Genomic DNA, 20,787 nt, shown 5'->3' with positions numbered 1-20,787 from the left:
ATTGGTGCTTGCCTTGGCAGAGGTTTGCACTCTCTGAGTGCTCTTGTTATTTTTAGTTTGTTCTGGAGGAAGAGGTTATGCCCATTGTCTCTGCAGATCTTTTGAGATTAGTTAGAGCAACATGGCTTGTGTTGCTCTTGAAGAGTATGAAAGAATATAGTATAAAAGTAACCATTCAATAGAAAATTCTCCTACAAATTGATACCTGCGTTTTATCAAATTAAATATTAATACCATTAAGCTTACTTACTTTTCCCTATTACTGAATTTAGAAAGTTTTAAAAGACAATAGGTACCTCTATCCTATATAGAAAATAATTAAAGATATAATATAAGCATTCAGAAGGTAGGCTTTGGGTTTAGAATTTGATTTTGTATAATACTGATAAAAATTTTTCATATGCTTCGACTAAAAAGAGTAACAGCTTATAAATTTTTAAAAAGTGAACCCTAGCTTAGAAATAGGAGTAAAATTCATAAGAAAAATGACATGGATAAAAATTAAGACCAACATGAAAATGGCACTTACCTGCTAATAGTTGTTCATCAGGATCACCAATGCTATTTTCCAACCCTTCAGTATCAACTTTTATTTCATCAGTAGAGTGAACAGTATATTCTGTTAATAAAATGTATATGGTATACACTCGTGTGTATGTATGTATGTATGTATGTATGTATGTATATTTATGTGTGCTTACAGATTACAGAGTCGCAAAGAGAACATGAACTACACAAGATCAGAGCCAACACCTTGCCTTCAGTCCCAACAGACCAGTGCCCAACCTGCAGCAGAGCCTTCTCAGCCTGCATCAGACTGATTGGCTACAGCCAGACACACTGTGCCCCCTCTTCTCCTGTGTAATGTCTTTGATTATCATCAACAAGGATGGACAAAATGATAATGATGATGATGATGATGATGATAATAATAATAATAATAATATTAATTATAATAATAATAATAATAATAATATTAATTATAATAATGATAATAATAATAATAATAATAATAATAATAATAAAGCACCACTGATGCTATATTCCTGGTCCGACAACTGCAGGAGAAGTACCTAGCTAAAGATAAACCCCACTACATAGCTTTTGTGGACTTGGAGAAAGCTTTTGACAGGGTCCCCCGATCCCTTATCTGGTGGTCGATGCGGAAACTGGAGATTGACGAATGGCTAATAAGGGCTGTACAGGCCCTATGCAGAGAGGCTGTCAGCAAGGTTAGGATTGGCAACGAATATAGTAAAGAATTCCGGGTAGAAGTAGGTGTACACCAAGGCTCAGCCCTCAGTCCCCTTTTATTCATCATAGTCCTCCAGGCAATAACAGAGGAATTCAAAACAGGTTGCCCCTGGGAGCTCCTCTATGCTGATGACCTGGCTCTCATAGCAGAATCACTACTGGAACTAGTAAAGAAATTTCGGGTGTGGAAACAAGGGTTAGAATCAAAGGGCCTTAGAGTAAATGTAGCAAAGACCAAAGTTATAGTAAGCAGAAAGGCAAACTCAGCACACACCCCATCGAGCAGGTGGCCCTGCTCGATCTGTAGGAAAGGTGTAGGTAGAAACTCCATAAGATGCACCCAGTGTAAGCTATGGACGCATAAGAGGTGCAGCAACATCAAAGGGAAATTAACTGATAAGATAGCTTTCATGTGCGGCAGATGCACAGGGACAATAGACACCACAAATACTCAGAAAACAGATTCCATCACACTCCAGGGGGAGAAACTAGAAGTAGTCGATAGTTTCCGCTACCTGGGTGACCAAGTTAGTAGTAGAGGTGGATGCTCAGAGAGTGTCACCACTAGAATACGAATAGCCTGGGCAAAGTTTAGAAAGCTCCTACCCCTATTGGCGACAAAGGGTATCTCACTCAGAGTGAAAGGTAGATTGTATGATGCATGTGTGCGAACTGCCATGCTTCACAGTAGTGAAACATGGGCCATGACTGCAGAGGACATGCGTAGACTTGAAAGAAATGAAGCTAGCATGATCCGCTGGATGTGTAATGTCAGTGTGCATGCATGACAGAGTGTAAGCACCCTGAGAGAAATGCTGGACATAAGAAGCAAGAGCGACGCTTGCGATGGTATGGTCATGTACTGCGGATGGATGAGGAGAGATGTGTGAAGAAGTGCCGCTCCCAAACAGTTGAAGGAATCAGGGCGAGGTAGACCCAGGAAGACATGGGAAGAGGTAGTCAAGCATGACCTCAGAGCATTGGGCCTCACTGAGGCAATGGCGAAGGACCGAGATCTCTGGAGATGTGCTGTGACTGCAAAGACCTGGGCTGCTTCCTGCACCAGTTCCGCATAGCCCCTGCCCATTCAAAGTACCTTGGATCCCAGAACATCCCGCTGTGCTTGAGGAGACCTGTTGAGTCAAGTACATGAACATGAACATCGAAACAAATATCAATGGAAATAGTAGTTGTGATACCTGTGCCAATGGCACATAAAAAGCACCATCTGAACGTGGCCAATGCCAGCGCCGCCTTGGCTGGCTTCTGTGCTGGTGGCACGTTAAAAGCACCAACCGATCGTGGCCGATGCCAGACTACCCTGGCACGTAAAAGGCACCCACTACACTCACGGAGTGGTTGGCATTAGGAAGGGCATCCAGCTGTAGAAACACTGCCAGTTTGGACTGGAGCCTGGTGCAGCTCCTGGCTTCCCAGACCCCGGTCAAACCGTCCAACCTGTGCTAGCGCGGAAAACGGACGTTAAACGATGATGATGATGAATCCTTTCTACTAAAGGCACAAGGCCTGAAATTTGAGGGACAACTGGTACTTATTTAATCAACCCAGAAAGGATGAAAGGCAAGGTCGACCTTGGCAGAATTTGAACTCAGAATGTTAAGACGGATGAAATATCGCTAAGCATTTCACCCAGTGTGCTAATGATTCTACCAGCTCAGTACCATGATAATAATAATAATAATAATAATAATAATAATAATAATATTAAAAAACTGGTGGGGACATAAACCATCTCCAGTGCTTCAAAATGATCACAGCTCTTTCCCTTGGAACTTCAATGTTCAAGCTGACAGAAAGATAGATGCAAATAGGCCAGACATTATATTGAAGGATTCTAGACAGAAATCATGCTTCCTCATCAATATGACTGTCCCAATTGATATAAATGTATCTGTCAAGACCTACCAAAAACTGAGCAAATATAAAGACCTTGAAATAGAAATTGGCAAAATCTGGAACCTCAAGACTAAAACAATACCTGTTGTCATAGGTGCCCTAGGAATGATAGCAAAAAGGGGCTGATTGCTACCTATCTCAGATACCAGGAAATACAAAAATGGAAGAAATTTTAAAAATAGTACTCATGGAAACTGCTTATAGCCTACAAAAAATATTATATGTGTAATTCCAAAAACATCTTAATCGTTAAACATTGTCAAAAGTACTTTTAAATGTACATAATAGCAAATACCTTTTACTGTCATCTTAAGATGACACTATTATCTTATCACCAAATTACTTTTAAAACAAACTTCTAATTTTCTTATGCTTTGACTGACATTCTCTAGAACAATACTCTGTGCAAAACCAAAAATGTGATACCCTAGTTATACACCAACTTGAACTTCTAACTTGTTGTCTCATGAGAATTAGATCTTTGTCTGTCTGTCTATCCGTCACAACATTTATTAGAGGGAGTGAAAGAAGGGGAGGACTCAAAATATACATCGCAATGTATTTTGAGAATAAAGGGAGGTGAAAAGTTGTTGACAGAAAAAGACAGTGTGAAAGAAAGAAAGAAAGAAAGATGATAGATGGATAGATAGATAGTTAGGTAGGTAGGTAGGTAGGTAGGTAAGTAGATAGGTCGGTAGTATTGTCACTAACAAGTTTTGATTAAAAACATAGGAATTTTACGTGCAAGTCTGTCAACACAGCACAGCTTCAAAAGAAAAGACTTTCATTATATAACAATGTAAATAGTTAATATTTTGACTGTTTGTGTGTGAGTGTGTGTGTTTCTGTATGTTTTTCACCATAGAGACAAAGCAATGCAACACATACTTCAAAGAAAGACTTTCACTATAATGACAGGCTGTTGTTGTTGAGACAGAAATTCAGTGAGAGAGTGAGAGAGAGAAAGGGAGAAAGAGAGAGAGAGAAAGTGAAAGTTAGAATTAAAATTTGTTTTAAGAAAAAATAGATTGTTGTTTTTAAGAGAGAAATACAGTGAGTGAGAGTGAGAGTGTGTGTGTGTGTGTGTGTGTGTGTGGTGTGTGTGTGTGTGTGTGTGTGGTGTGTGTGTGTGTGTGAAAGATAGATAGGTTGACTGTTCTTACCATAGTAACTAATGCAACTTCCATTATATAAAAGTCTACTATTAAAAGAAGATACATGCATGATTAAGAAATATTTTTGCAGGCAGCTTAGCAATGGGTATAGACCTAGTAATAATAAAAAATATATATGTATGTATGTGTGTATGTATATACACACATACATATATATATACATAGATATATATTTTTATTATTACTATTACTACATACATATGTGTGTGTACATATATATTTGTATTTAGGTATATATTTATATATATACACATACATACATATATATATATATATATATATATATATATATATATATATATATATATATATATATGGGCATTACTATACATAGTATTACTATACATGCTATGAGAGATTCTGCATAGTAATTCCCTTAATATAAATAAATATATTTAAAGGGGAAAATTTTAAAATTTTCCCTTATGAGGCTTTTCACACTGACTACTTGATAAATTCTTTTAAAGATTTTATCATATTTTTAATATATATATATATATGTATGTATGTATGTATGTATGTATGTATGTATGTATACAAAGGGGTTGGGCAAAATAATGGAAACACCTTAAAATTTCAAACAAATTTATTTTAATATGGGGTAGGACCACCTTTAGCAGTAATTACAGCTTGAATTCTATGAGGTATGGCCTCATACAAAGTTTGAATTGTTCCCAAAGGAATTTTTATCCATTCTTCAACTAAAACAGTCTCCAATCCTTGTAGTGATGATGGTGGAGGATATTGACTCCTTACTTATTTTTCTGAAATGTACCATAAATGTTCAATAATATTGAGATCTGGGGACTGTGGTAACCAGATAAGATGTTCAACATCACTAGAATGTTCCTCGTGCCATTCAGTAACAACTTTGGCTGTGTGAATTGGTGCATTATCATCCTGAAAATTTGTGTTTCCTCCAGAAACAGTTCTGCAACCATAGGATGAATTTGATCAGGTAAAATGCTTAAATAGTTTTGACTATTAATTCTGCCATGAAGGGAAACCATTGGGCCAGCGGATTTCCAAGATATAGCCCCCCCAGAACATCACAGATCCTTCTCCATGTTTAACACTTGGAAGAAGGCAGTCTGGGTCAAATGTTTCTTTTGGCTGTCTCAACACATATACTCAGCCGGAAATAGGGTAAAGGATGACTCATCCAAGAAAATAACATTCTTCCACTGCTCTGGGGACCAATTCTGTAGGTTTTTACTCCACTCTAAACACTGTGCAACGTTTGTTTTTGAAAGTAGTGGTTTTCTGATTGCAGCCTTCCTGTGAAATCTGGCTTTGTCTCAGCGAACAGTTTTTGTGGAAACTAGGTTCTCAAAGTGGTCATTAAGCTCTGCAGTAATTGTGGGAGCTGTACTTTTGTGATCATTTCTTACAAATTGTTTAAGAGTCCAACAGTCCCTATCTGAAAGTTTTGGTTTTCTTTCAGAGTTCTGTTTTGACGAGGAAGTTTTTCCCTCTTTCTCAAAGGCTGTCATTACTTTCGGGACAGTACCTTTTGATACACCAAACATTTCAGCTGTTTTCATTACGCTAGCACCTGCCATACAAGCATCAACAATTTGACCTCTTTGAAAGTCAAATAGATCTGACATTTTTATGAATTTTAATTACCTTTTTCTAATGATATCTGAAAAGAAGCTGTAATTTTAGCAAAACATATTAAGCAACATTAATAATAAATCAAAAACATAAAAATAAAGAAACTTTTGATGGTTTTATAGATATTTCAAAATTATGATGCTATGGTGTTAGGTGTTTCCATTATTTTGTCCAAACCTTGTATATATGTATGTATCATCATCATTGTTTAACGTCCGCTTTCTATGCTAGCATGGGTTGGACGATTTTGACTGAGGGCTGGCAAGCCAGATGGCTGCACCAGGCTCCAGTCTTGATTTAGCAGAGTTTCTACAGCTGGATGCCCTTCCTAACGCCAACCACTCCGAGAGTGTAGTGGGTGCTTTTACATACCACCGGCACAGGGGCCAGTCAGGCAGTACTGGCAACGACCTCACTCAAATCCTTTTATACATGCCACCAGCACAGGTGCCAGAAGGCGATTTTGGTAACGATCATGCTCGAATGGCGCCCTTTTATGTGCCCACTGGCACGGAAGCCAGTTGGCTGCTCTGGCAACGATCATGCTTGGATGGTGCTCTTGGCACCCTACTAGCATGGGCACAAGTGCTAGTAAGGCGACGCTGGTAATGATCATGCTCAAATGGTGCCCTTTAAGTGCCACTGGCACGATAGTCGGTTAGCTGCTGGCAGTAATCACACTCGTATGGTACTCTTTGCACCCTGCTAGCACGGACGCCAGTCATCGAATTTGATTTTGCTTTTGATTGGTTGATTGATTTCACTTGCCTCAACAGGTCTTCACAAGCAGAGTTTTAGTGTCCAAAGGAGGAAAAGGTACGCATAAGTGGGCTGGTTACACCCCTGGCATAGGCCATGAGGTTATGGTTTCATTTGGTTTGCCTGGTCTTCTCACGTACGGCATATTTCCAAAGGTCTCGGTCACTAGTCATTGTATGTATATGTTTATATGAATGGATATATATATATATATCAAACTGGAGCCTGGTGCAGCCTCCTGGCTTCCCAGACCCTGGTCGAACCTTCCAACCCATGCTAGCGTGGAAAATGGATGTTAAACAATGATGATGATGATTATATATATATATATATATATACATATTTATATATGTACATATATGTATGCATAGAAGGTGGACATTATATAATGATGATGATGATACATATATATATATACACACACACACGTGTGTGTGTGTGATTATAAGATCAAGAATTGAAGTGTAGAAAGTTTCGAAGCTCCAAGTACCCATGTAGGTATAAAAAATGTTCAGGAACAATAATTTGTTGGCACTAAAGGTGGTAGGCTTTTCGCATTTCAAAGTTCAATAAGTTAAAAAAAAGTTTTTATAGCTTGCAGTTAGCAACTTGAGTTGCTATGAATGCCAATAAAAATCCAAATTGAGAGAGAGAAACAGGAAAAATCCAGACTACATATGTTTCCTAGCAAGCAGATCCTCCGATGTAATAATTACTCAAAGAGGGGTACTCAGCAAGCTACTTATCAGGCTGAATTATATGAAGGTTACATTATCATGGGTTGAAACTGTGACCGGAGCTGGCAAGTTGCACCAGGCTGATTTGGCATGCTTTCTATGGCAGGATGCCCTTCCAAGTGCCAACCACTTTACAGAGTGTGCTGGGTGCTTTTACATGGCACCAGACAGGCACTTTTATGTGATGCTACATGGATGCTTTTATGTGATGCCACACAGGTCACTACATGGGTACTTTTCACAGCTCTGCCACAAGTGCTTTACACCACCAGAAGGAGCAGTTTCAACACTTCTGTGATAGAGATAGACATAGGAAGACATGGGATGAGGTGGTGAAGCATGATCTTCAAACTTTAAGCCTCACAGAGGCAATGACAGGTGACTGAGACCTTTGGCGACATGCTGTGCTTGAGAGGACCCGTCAAGCCGAGCGCACCCATGCTGGTGGCACATATAGACAATTTTTTTAACGTTGGGCCTTACAGAGGCAAAGTAGCTGAGTTCCTTTTGAGCATTGTGCCTCACATAGGCAAAGTAGCTGAGTTCCTCTCGAGCACTGGGCCTGACAGAGGCAAAGTGGTTGCATTCCTTTCGAGCATTAGGCTTCAAGGAGGCAATGACCAAGACCTTTGACATTATGTCATGCTTAAGAAGAAGACCCATCAAGTCGAGCAAAATTGCAGACATGGCAGATATTAGTGTCAAACAAACTGGCACCCATGCTGGTGGCACATAAAAGCGCCCATTACACTCTCAGAGTGGTTGGCATTAGGAAGGGCATCCAGCCATAGAAAACCATGCCAAATCAGACTGGAGTCTAGTGCAGCCTTCCAGCATGCCAGCCCAGTCAAACCATCCAACCCATGCCAACATGGACAACAGACGTTAAATGATGATGATGATGAATTGATAATTGTAGTCCAAATGAAGAATCATCATTGTCATTTAACATCTGTTAAATGATAACAAGATCTAGCAAGCCACAGAGCTCAATCATGCTGCAACATAAGCTTTGGCATGATTTTGACAGCTGGATGCCCTTCGCAGCACCAACCACTTTACAGTGTGTATTGGGTGTTTTTTCATGCCTCTGGTATAAGTGAGGTTGCCAAGTAACTTACAAGACAGGAGAGACAAGAAAAGGAAAGGAAAAAGCCCTCTCAGCTAAGTGGTAGGAGTAGTTGAAAAAGGAAGAGATGGCTTTATGCCAGGTGTTGGAAGGTTAAAATATGATAGAGGATCAAGCACAACTGTCTTGCTAGAGAGAAGATAGATAGTTACCCTCATTGTATAAGAGTGGGTGGAAGTAGCTGTGAAGAAGATAGATGATAGTGATGGAGTGCCAGATCAAACCCCATCACTTATTTACTTAATGCTTCTGAAAGGTATTTGGCCAATAGGTATGAGTGATATGGAAAATAATTAACCCATTATTCAATAGGAAAGTGCAGTGGGATGACACAAGCAGAACATCAAAATGCTAGATATCTACATGATGTGAATTCAAAATTACAACTGAACCTACAATTTGTGAGTGATAAAATGATTTAATTTGGATAGCTGGAACTTTAAAGCACTGGACAAAATGTTTAGCTGTATTTATTTGTTCTTTTACAGTTTTACTTCATTTCTCCTTCGGATCAACCATTCCTTTTATCCACCTGACAGAGCTGTGTGTTGAGAAGTTTGCTTCCAAACCACATAGTCCCAGGTTCAGTCTCACTGTGTGGCACCTTGGGCAAGTGTCTTCTACTATAGCCTTGGACCTACCAAAGTCTTGTGAGTGGATTTGGTAGACAGAAACTGAAAGAAGTCCAACATACACACACATATGTATGTATTCATACATGTATGTATGCATGTATATAAGTGTATGAGTGTGAGACCATGTGTGAACATGTCTGGCCATAAGAAATATTACCTGGAACCAAGTGAGGGTTGGTGACAGGAAGGACATCCAGTCATAGAAAATTTGACCTCAAATATACTCCATCCAACCCAGGTAAACATGGAAAAGTGAACTTTAAACGATGATGTTGATGATGATATTAAGAATTCTTTTCAATCGTTCAAATTGCAGCCTTGTACCAAAGTAAGAAATCAATTCTTTTTCAACAAAAAAAACGTTTTCGTTTTGACAGCTTCAAAAAGTCATCATCATTCGAAAGTAAAATATCATTATTCTCATTGTTTTTCTAAGTGTAGAGAGTCACATCAAAACCTCACTCACTGTTAAATGCTGGTGCATTTGGTATTATCTCTGACATATAAGATTAATTTTATAATGGAATACATCATCATCATCGTTTAACGTCTGCTTTCCATGCTAGCATGGGTTGGACGATTTGACTGAGGTTTGGCAAATCAGATGGCTGCATCAGACTCCAATCTGATCTGGATGCCCTTCCTAACGCCAACCACTCAGAGAGTGTAGTGGATGCTTTTACGTGCCACCGGCACAAGGACCAGCCAGGCCGTACTGGCAACAGCCACACTCTACAACCTACATAAATACTTTCTTTTTATCTTTAATGACATAGTGAGCATTGAATTGGTATTTTTTTAAGTTTCTGACATAGAATATACTTTGTATCATTTACTATATCTTTTTTTTTTTTTTTTTTGGAGTGGAGGGAAAGAAAAGTATAAGGGAGCTTCTTTACAGCAGTCAACCAAACAATAAACTATAATCGGTTCATTTCATTATATTAAAATTTGAATTTTAAAAAAAAAGTGAAGATTCTATCCTTACAACTGAAGTTATTAGGAACTTCAAAATAAAATAAAGATCTGACACGATAGCTTTAGTAAAAGACTTATATTTAAAACTGTAATCTTACCACTTTCTATTTCGATCAACTGATCTTCAATTCTTGAGATTTTATAGAAAATAAGAGAAGTTTTTCCATCTTTTGGTGTTTCATTCAGGTACTCTGCTAATTGACTTTCTACTATTTGCTCATCCCGATCGAGAAATTCGTTGAAAACTTCGTGTTTATGTAAATCTAAGGCCAGAAAAACCTGATCCCTGATCCATTCCACCCTCAGATCATCCATAGCTAAACATCGTCTTTTCACTCCACATCTAACGATAAAAAAGACACTGATTCAAGTTTGGATCAACAAATCTGTCACTTTGCGACTCAGAAAGCGGAGCTGTCAGGAAAACAAAACCGACCTATCAAATAGTACCAATAGCTCTAGGCAATCAATTGATTAAAAGAACATTTTTTTAAAATTTATGTATCTTATCATAATAACTTGAGCAAGGTAAAAAGAAAATCGTATTTAATGAATATTTTAAATGGCAGATTTTATTTGCTAAAACAAGCAAAGTGTGTTATGCGTATAAATACCATACAAGAACTAATTTTAAATAATAAAAACGACGCTATTTAGTTGCCCATAGCAACGTGCGTTGCATGCTGGGTACAGGTATCCAACGGTGTTTTTTGTTTTTGCTATCGTTACACGCTTCAGCTTTTATTTTATGTTTGTTTGTTAGTTTACTTTCGTTATTTTCTTTGTTACTTTATTGCAGCTGTTTTCTTTGGTACTTCACCATGTGATTGTGTAGTATTCGGAAAGTACAGTCGGCTAATGCAGTATCAACAATTAATACTATATTGGCTTACTAGTAGCAGCTTACTCCCAGTTAACTGTCAAGAAATTTGGTCACCTGAAAATACATCGATTGGGGATATGCATCTTATTTCTGATAGCTGACTATCTTTATTCTCATTTTATTTTTACTTCACTTACATCATATGTTCAGTATGTTTTGTTCAAAATTCCACTAAATCTGAAGCTCGCTGATTAAATATTACTCTTTTTATAAAGTGTATCGTCTATGTTCTTTAATGTATGAAGAATTCTGCAGTATTCTGCGCGACAGTTGAGAAACGGTGGGAGAGTTAGTATTGTTGTTATTTGATCTCAGGTGAGTTATGGTCAAGAGGATATATAATCAGACGTATTCTATCCAGAACAACCTCGTCTTTTTGCCTATGTAGGAGCACATTGTTAAATGTGTTTTGTATTTAACATAAGATGTGATTTGAGGAAATTTAGCTGCTGTTTCGAGCAGTTTGAGCGACTACGTTAGCGGCTCATCTGGTGGCGTCAGAATGAAGTGCTGGAAGTTAACCTCGTGTAGTTGGAAGAAAGTGGATCGATAAGACATCGGAATAATCCTGTCAGTCAGAAGCGGTTTAATTCTCTTTCTCTCTGCCGTTGTTGTATATTCCTGCTACTGTTCATGGTTAGTTTTTCTTTTTGCCCTCGTTCCGTTCGCCATTCATAACTGCAAAATGGCGCCCATGGTTGAGTTAGCTATGAATGGGTGGGTGCTGTTGGTGGTCATCTTAGCTACCTATTGCCTCTATCGACACCTACAGAAGACATGGCGTGTGCGAGAGAAACACAACTGCTCTTCGTTGCAATGTAATTGTAAATTGTCGGTGTTACGAGCTGCTAGAAGGCAACTAACCCTTCACATTCTCAAGCAGGGTAACAATGGTTTGAGCCGAATACAAAATAGTCTGAGTACACAGTTCCATTATTTGGCTCCTGGTCAAGTTCATATATCGAACAAATATGTTCGCAACCCCACAGTTTTTCGTTTAGAAAAAATACAATCCCGTCCTTGGTGGTATGGAGACCAGACTGCTGCAACGGAGGATTGTAACCATTTGAAATCATTCCAAAACGACTTGAAAATCCTAAGTCAGAACTTTGAAGAAATTTCAGAAGAATTCTTTCAGGTTTGGCCGGATGATAGCAAAGTCCCAGGACGGTGGAAAGTGAATAATACAGATGAAGGTCGCTGGTGTGTATTTCATTTTTTGGATCAGGGACAGTGGATAATAAAAAACACTGCTTTCTGCCCTCGAACAACTACTATTCTCAAATCGCTACCCAACCTGATGGCTGATACTATGTTCGGCCATATCTCTTTCTCGATTATGTACCCTGGTACTAAAACTTCTGAACGTTTTGGTGTTACGAACACAAAGATCCGATGTCACATGGGTAAGTTTTAATGAGGAATTTTGATTAAGACTCACTTTTCTGTCATATACTCAACTTGCTTAAAAGTCTAGTTTGGGCTATGGAGTGGATCGTAGGTCCCTGTTAAAATGTGAATGCATATATTTTTGCCTCAAATTTTAGTTCCACTAAACAGCAACCAATATCTGGTTCGTTTTATCTATATCTAACTAGTAATAATTCAATGTATTTTCGATATAAGGTCTCAACTATTGGAAAGCAGTGACTCAATGCAAAATTAATTAGTGCCATAAGTTAAGTAGGGCAAGCCTAAGTTCATGTCTTTACTTTCACTTTCGTCAATCAACAGATGGTATGATTTCGTTTGGCGGCCTGTGAAGATTTTTTTTTCCATTCTAGTATTTTGGTTTGCAATTAAGATGAGTTGTTAATTGTTACTGATGGCTAACATACATGTGTGTGTGCTATATAGTATATATATGTATAATGTGTGTGTATATATATATATAAACAAATGACAATTTTACCTATTATAATTTTCCATCTACCAAAATGAAACCAAAAGATTATAGAATAAAAGAAAAAACACATCACAGGTGACAGGTAATATATTATTGCTGGAAAGCAGCAAATCAAGTTGAAAGTTTTGTAACAGTGGAAATGGTATGGTAAACAGCATCATCACCTAAATTTACATTCCTCCTTAAACAATAACATGAAAATGAACAGCAAATTCTAAATGATCTGATATGATCACTCGCTTCCCAGAATGATTAAAGATAGACTAAATGAAATATTGAACATTCAGCAAAAAATTAACAACAGCACATTTTAATTACAAGCCAAGCTATCTAATATATATATATATTATAAATAAAAATTACTTCACTGCTTCTGATGCCATGTAAAAATCACTCAGTGCACTCTATAAAGTGGTTAGCATTAGAAAGGGCATCCAGCTGTGGAAACTATGCCAAAGCAGACAGTAGAGCTTGGTGCAGTCTTCTGACTTGCCTGTTCCTGTTAAACCTCCAACCTATGCCAGCATTAAATGATGATATATACATAGGCACTAATGTGGCTGTGTGGTTAAGAAGTTTGCTTCCCAACCACATGACTTCAAGTTCAACTCCTCTGCATGGAAGCTTGTGTAAATAACTTCTACTATAGTCTTGGGCCAACCAAAGCCTTGTGAATGGATTTGGTAGACAGAAACTGAAGCATAAATATGTATGCTTGTGTTGCTTTGTTTTCACATTGTGTTGTTTTAAATGTTGTAAATAAATGTCATTCATTTCCAATATTCTTCTAAAACATGCTTGGCCATTGGAAAATGTTACCTTGCCTGGAAACAGGTAAGTGTTAGTGACAGGAAGGGCATACAGCCATAGAAAATTCTGTTTCAATAAACCTCATTCAACTCATGCAAGTGTGGAAAAGGGAAAATTTAAATTATTATGATATACGAGGTTTGATCGATAAGTATCCGGATTGTTGCCATAGTAACAAAGCTAAAGCATGCAGAGTCAAGCCACTTGGCAAAAATTAACCTTGAACTCTGCTGTCCATACACACTAAGTTTTACTGTTGTAGCTCACTTCTGTTGTTTATAGCAGTGCTTGGAAGGAAGGTGTGTAGTGTGTGATTGTTGCATTGACCATGACAGGAAGTTGTCATGGCAATACCTGCTCAAAGGCCAATGCAAAGTTGCAGAAAGTGTTTGGAGAGAAGTGTATGAGCAACACAAGTGTACGAGGAGTTCAGCCATTTCCAAGATGGCCAAATAAATGTTGATATTGACAAACATTCTGGGAGACCCGCAACCAGCAGAACTGAGAAAAACTTCGTGAATCTGCATGCAGCTGTGAGGAGAAATCATCAAATCACCATCTGTGAGTTATCAGAGGATGTGCAGATTAGTTACAGTTCAGTTCAGTTTATTATCACTGAAGATTTGGTTCTGCCAAGTTTGTTACAAAACTGCTTTCAGTTGACCAAAAAGACACTCAGGTTTCAGTTGCACAAGATCTCCTTGTGTTGAGAATGATTGACTAACTAACATATATATGTTTAGGACTTTGAGCTGGTATCACCAAGCTTTTGGCAAAATTTGATGCAGATTCTCTGCTCAACTTTCTCTGTCATGGTCAATATGACGATGACACAGTGCACATCTTCCTTCCAAGCACTGCTGTGTGATACTGGTAGCACACCACTGTCACCTGTGCTAGTGATATGTAAAAGCACCCATTACACTGTCAGAGTGGTTGGTGTTAGGAAGGTCATCCAGCCACAGAAACCATTCCAAATCAGATGGGAGTCTGATGCAGCCCCTCAGCTTACCAGCTCTGGTCAAACCATCCAACCCATGCCAGCATGGACAGCAGATGTTAAATGATGATGATGATATATATGTATGTATATATATATATATATATAGAGAGAGAGAGAGAGAGTGGGGGTATGTATATATCATTATTATCACCATTTTATATCCATGTTTCATGCTAGTATGAGTGGAACAGTTTGACAGGATCCAGTGTGTCTAAGGACTGCATTAAGCTCCAGTGTTTACTTTTGTATGATTTTTATGGCTGTATGACCTTCCTAATGCCAAACACTTGATGGTGTGAACTAGGCACTTTGTATGTCATTGGAAAGAAAGTCCTGTCACATTTCAAGATGAGTAAGAAACTAATGTTTCTTTGATCTTAATTGACATTTACTTGGCAAATTGTCGATTCCTTAGGTATAAAATTCTTCAAGTTTTGAAACAAAGAGACATTCAATGTCATTTTTAATCTTTTCACACTTTCTTTCTAAATAATGTTGCAATAATCTGTGAAGATGATAGTCAGCAAAAGTAATGACAGGAGAGTAAGGAATATGAGGCAAAGCTCCTATATTTAGTGACATAATCATTTCCTGATTGACTTGGGCCTTCGAATATCATGTATGACAAACAGCCCTTTACTTCTGACCAATGCAGAGAGATTTTTATGTGATACTTTCAAATGAAGACAATACACATTAACTGTTTCATTTTAGTTTAACACTTCATCCTAGACAACACCCTTTGTATACCACTAAACACAGACCATACCTTTTTTCAGATTTAGTCCTGGTTTTGGGATGGGTTTTTCTTTTTCATTGGATGCTAAGCATTGTTACCTTTGTAGGATATGATTGTAGGGAACCCACTTTTTACTACTTGTGATGATTCTAACTGAAAAAGGTTTAGTAGAAGTTTTCCCTTCAAAGATAAGCAGAAGTCAACTCTTTGATTAAGGTGAGAAGTATTCAGATAACAAGGAACTCATTGACCAAGTTTAGACACTTTTCATAGTTCATGAAGATGTTTTATGATTGAAGTGCAACTTGAATTGAACTGTTCTGGTAATTCTTGTGCAGCTTGCTTTGGATTTTCCTCAGTTACTGTTTTCAGAAGCCTGATATTGACAATTTGATCATCCAGATTGAGGAGAATATACAAGAATAAAAATTTCCCAAGTGAAACTGACCAAATCATCATTGGCATGTCCAAACACTTAAAATTTCATTTCTGTAGACAAAACAAAAATAATTCTTGTCACTTCTATTGCTGAAGAGCCCCTTTTGAATTCATAGAGCAGGCATTGCCTAAAATGGGTCCAATCTAAACTCATTTTAAAAGAGTAAAATCAATACAAATTTAACTATGGTATAAAGAAATCTGCAAAAAAAGTTGCAATATAAAAAGTGATCTTGTCATAAATGCAACATGACTTTCTTTCCAGCTCTAATATACATGCATACATTTTGTTCATTTCCAATATTCTGCAGAAACATTTCTTGCCATAAGGAAATATTACATTGCTTAGGAGCAGGTGAAGGTTGATGACAGAAAGGGCATCCAACCATAGAAAAATCTGCCTAAATAAACTCCATCTGACCCATACAAGCATGAAAAGTTGGACATTAGAACAACCACTATGATATATGTCCATACTTAAAATTTAATTATAATCCTGTAAGAATAAATCTGCATTAAGAGTTCAATGAATAGCAGATCATTAAACTCTAACAAGTTTTTACATTATAGTAAATCCAAGTGGAACCAACTTGCATGCATATACATATAAAACTAAAATGATATGTAGGAGGAACATATTTTAGCAGAAAACCATAAATTTCACACATAATTCATATTTTGATTGTATTCAGCAGCTGTTTCATTAAGATAGACACCGCCAAATGTATAATTACATGATTGTGATATTTAATCAGTTTAAATTAAGTCAAATTAATTTAAAGACAGTGTTTAGCCAAATCATCAAGAAGGTTATGTTAATCAGAAAAATGTTATTGGTTTAACCCTTTAGCATTTAAACCGTCCATATCTGGCCAAAAGTATTCTGCCTGTTTTATGTTCAAACTGGCTAGATCTGGTCTCTCACACCAACCCTACAATGTCGTTTTAAAAATTAACAGCTACCTCATCAAAATCCCATAGCTACAAGACAATGCATGATTAGTTCAAGGCAATGTGGATAAAAAAGGATTAGTCTTGGCAGAATAATGCGAACACTAAAGGGTTAAATACATTGAGACTTGCATTTTTTTTTTTTTCCTTTTCCTCTTCTTGGTGGTTTTTCTCTTTGTCACAGAGCATTTAAACCAGTAACAATTTTCTGATTAATAAATGTTCCTAAGGTGGCAAGCTGGCAGAAATGTTAGCACACCGAGCAAAATGCTTAGTGGTATTTTGTCTGTCTTTATGTTCTGAGTTCAAATTCTGCCAAGGTTGACTTTGCCTTTCATCCTTTCGAGGTTGATAAATTAAGTACCAGTTGCACACTGGAGTCAATCTAATCGATTGGCCCACTCCCCAAAAATTTGAGGCCTTGTGCCTAGAGTAGAAAAGAATAAATGTTCCTGATAATTTGTGTAGACACTGTTTTTAAACTAATTTGGTTTAAATCAATTATCACAATCATGTAATTATAGATTCCATGGTGTTTATCGTATTGAAGCATCTTGAATATAATTAAAATATGAATTATACGTGAATTTTATGCTTTTATGTTATATATACACATCTTAGAAGAGGGATGCAGTTTTTATACTCTTACTCAGGAGTAGTTAAGCCAGTTATGACTCCAGTGCTCAACTGGTACTTATTTTATTGACCTCAAAAGGATGAAAGGCAAAATCAACCTCAGTGGAATTTGAACTCAGAACATTAGGATAGATGAAATACCACTAAACATTTTACCTGATGTGCTAACGATACTGCCAGCTTGCCACCTTGTCATGTTTAACCATTGGAAAAATCTATTGGTTTGAGATGTTTTAGTGATGTGAAGCTTTCATGTTTGCAGTAATATATAATATATATCAGATAGAGAAAGACAGAAACAGACATGAAATTTGAGGTTTATTTGTAATAAAGATGAGTTAAACTGATGGAAATTCCACAAGGAATTCATCACTATAAAATCACTAATGAATAGTAAAGGCAAAAAAGGAGCACTCAAAGCAAAGAATATCTGTAGTATCAACCTTGAAATCATTGATATACTACAGATATTGGATTGTCCAGAAAGTTTGTGCCGATTTATAGTAGCTTACCTTTTGACTTATTTTAGAACATAATTGAGTCCATAAAATAGGATTTGACCACACCTCCATTTAGAGCACAGTTTAAGATATCTTTCCGTGGAAGAAGATTTATGTTTCTATAACCTGTGTTAATTCTGTAACCCTTTAAAATGGAAGATAAGAAAGTTCATTTTTGGCACTTGATGCTTTGGGAACCAGACAAAAATTGCTGAAGCTTGGGTGGGATGTGTTACCTAACCCTCCATATTCACCAGATATTGCTCCTTCAGATTTCCACTTATTCAGATCTCTGCAGAATAGTCTTAATGGTAAAAATTTCAATTCCTTGGATGACGTAAAAAGATACTTTGAGAAATTCTTTGCCATGAAACCACCTCAATTTTGGGAAAAGGGTATTTTCAAGTTAAAGGAAAGATGGAGATGCATCGTGCAACAAAATGGTTCATATTTGGTTGAGTAAAAATGTAATGGCAAGTATCTATTGACCTTCTTCTGTACTTTAAAAATCTTTCTGGACAGCCCAATAGTTAAGTAAGATATTTTTTTTTTAAATTTTACTTAACAACAATGTAATATCTCTACAAATGACAAAAAGAAATATTATAAAAAGATATAATATGGGTTTGATGGAGACAACATTACTGCAGCTAGCAGTAATCTGCACAACAACAATCACAGAGATAAGCGTTAACGTCTCTCATTTTTTCTCTATCTATCTTTCTCTCTCTCACCCTCTCTCAATCTTTCTCTCTCTCTCTATCAGTTTAACATTTATCATCATCAATTTGGCTGCAGCTATCACCACCATAACTACCAAATCTCTTATTCTGAGTCACTTTCTTTAATATGGTGGATACCTTGCACTGAAAATGCAATGACACACTCTCTCACACATCCACATACACCATAAACATTATGTATAATATGGGCGTGCATGTTGAGGAATTTGATCTTTGTGTGTAAGATAACAGCTCCTGACATGTTTCAATCTTATTAAACCTCATTAGCAAAGCAGGATATTTTCCTTTTGAACGGCATATGTCAGCACAATTTCGAGTTAACTAAACACTTTTAAACTTCCCAGACCCTGGTCAAACCGTCCAACCCGTGCAAGCACGGAAAATGGATGTTAAACAATGATGATGATGATATACACATAAACACTGGGCGTCTTTCAGCTCCCATTTAACCAATCTAATAAAGCCTGGAACTGAATTTAAAAGCATGTGGTTGGAAACCAAACTTCTTATCACATACCCATAACTATAATAATTATTCTTTGTGAGAACAGCATGTAATAGTTTATGTAAAAAGGATAAGAAATAATAATTTGTTTTCATCATCATCATCATGAATTTAATATCAAATTTTCTCATAGTGTCATGGTTTGGATAGATCTACAATGGTATATTTCTCAATGCATATTTCTTTTGAGTAATCTTAAGTCAGCTCCCTAATTTACAAAGACCCACACAAATTATTCCCAACTCATACATATTCTATAGTTTTCTTTATTCAACAGAGGTCTCCTATTCATATCACTTGTCCAAAACAGTGCATTTATCCCTTTTGTGATTGGGCAAAGTATATTCTCTGTATCTCTCAGTCATTGTAGCTGTGGTAGTGCAAATACATTATGCTTTGCGGATCTTTTCTTTTTGAACGGCAGTTTTCAACACAATTTCTAGTTAACTAAACACTTTTAAACTTCGTATACTGGTAGAATGTGTTTATAAAACATCATTTTTTCTTGGCTTTATTCAGAAAATTCTATAGTTTGTAAGATATTTCCACTTTAAAATCGAGCATTTTGGCAATCTTAACCAATCGCTGACCTCCATTGACGTAAACAACATTCTGTGCTGTATGAATATGTCCCTCAGAAACAGATTGGGTTTATTTACATTTGCAAAGAAAAAAGATACCCTTCCCCCACCCCTAACCCTGACTCTAAAACAGATTGAAATGCAATAGATCGATACTAGGGTTATAATTATGGGTGACAATTTCATACGACACCGCTACAGAAAATGGGATTTTTTCTAGCGGTATCAAATGAAAATGTCACCCATAATTATAACCCTAGTATCGATCTATTGCATTTCAATCTGTTTTAGGGTTAGCCATCTTTCTCTTTTTCTGGTGAGGAAGTAGTCAATTTGGCTAGTGTGTCTGCAAGAACAGTAGGTGACTGGCAGGTTTTCTAAAGTTAGTATTACAAACCATAAGATCATTTGCATCGCAGAACTCCAGAAGCTTGGTTCCCTCCACATTGTGGCAACCAAAACCGTAGCCTCCATGTACGCCATGGAAGCCCCTGTATGTTGTCCAACATGTCCATTGAAGTCACCAGCCACAAAGAGAAGGTTCCTGTCATTCATCAATGTGGTAGTCTGCAAGAGGGTGTCATAGAATCGGTCTTTCTATCCATGTGGTAGTCCTGGCTGAGGGGCATAGGCCGAGATAATGGTTGCTAACCCATGATGAAGCACTAATCTAATCTTAAGTATTCTGTCGCATACTCTATCTCAATTACCTTATCTACCCATTTCTCCACAAGAAGTATACCCACGCCCCTGACCCCGTCAGTGTTCCCTGCCCAGAAAATCTTGTACCTGTGTTCTTTGCCTGTGAGGAACCTAGCTGAACAAGGATTAGAATTGAAAGGCCTTAGAGTCAACCTATGTATGTGTATATATATATATATATGTATGTAT

General features: G+C 37.2%; 2 protein-coding genes across 2 annotated transcripts in view; one reads left to right on the top strand and one right to left on the bottom strand.

The window, feature by feature from the left end:
• The window catches only part of LOC115209933 (dynein heavy chain 10, axonemal-like), a 188,621-nt gene extending 177,993 nt beyond the window's left edge, over positions 1–10,628 (bottom strand). The window contains 2 exon segments of the mRNA XM_029778568.1: positions 530–619; positions 10,300–10,628. Coding sequence (XP_029634428.1) covers positions 530–619; positions 10,300–10,516 — 307 coding nt within the window. The 5' untranslated portion in view covers positions 10,517–10,628.
• A 250-nt stretch (positions 10,629–10,878) lies between these two features.
• LOC115218065 (aspartate beta-hydroxylase domain-containing protein 2) overlaps positions 10,879–20,787 on the top strand; it is a 21,993-nt gene continuing 12,084 nt past the window's right edge. Inside the window, exons 1-2 of the mRNA XM_029787838.2 lie at positions 10,879–10,894; positions 11,001–12,490. Coding sequence (XP_029643698.1) covers positions 11,770–12,490 — 721 coding nt within the window. The 5' untranslated portion in view covers positions 10,879–10,894; positions 11,001–11,769. The remainder of the gene's footprint in view (positions 10,895–11,000; positions 12,491–20,787) is intronic.

The sequence above is a fragment of the Octopus sinensis genome, linkage group LG1 (assembly GCF_006345805.1).
Source record: "Octopus sinensis linkage group LG1, ASM634580v1, whole genome shotgun sequence".
Taxonomy (NCBI): domain Eukaryota; kingdom Metazoa; phylum Mollusca; class Cephalopoda; order Octopoda; family Octopodidae; genus Octopus; species Octopus sinensis.
This window is presented reverse-complemented; position numbering and strand designations above follow the sequence as displayed.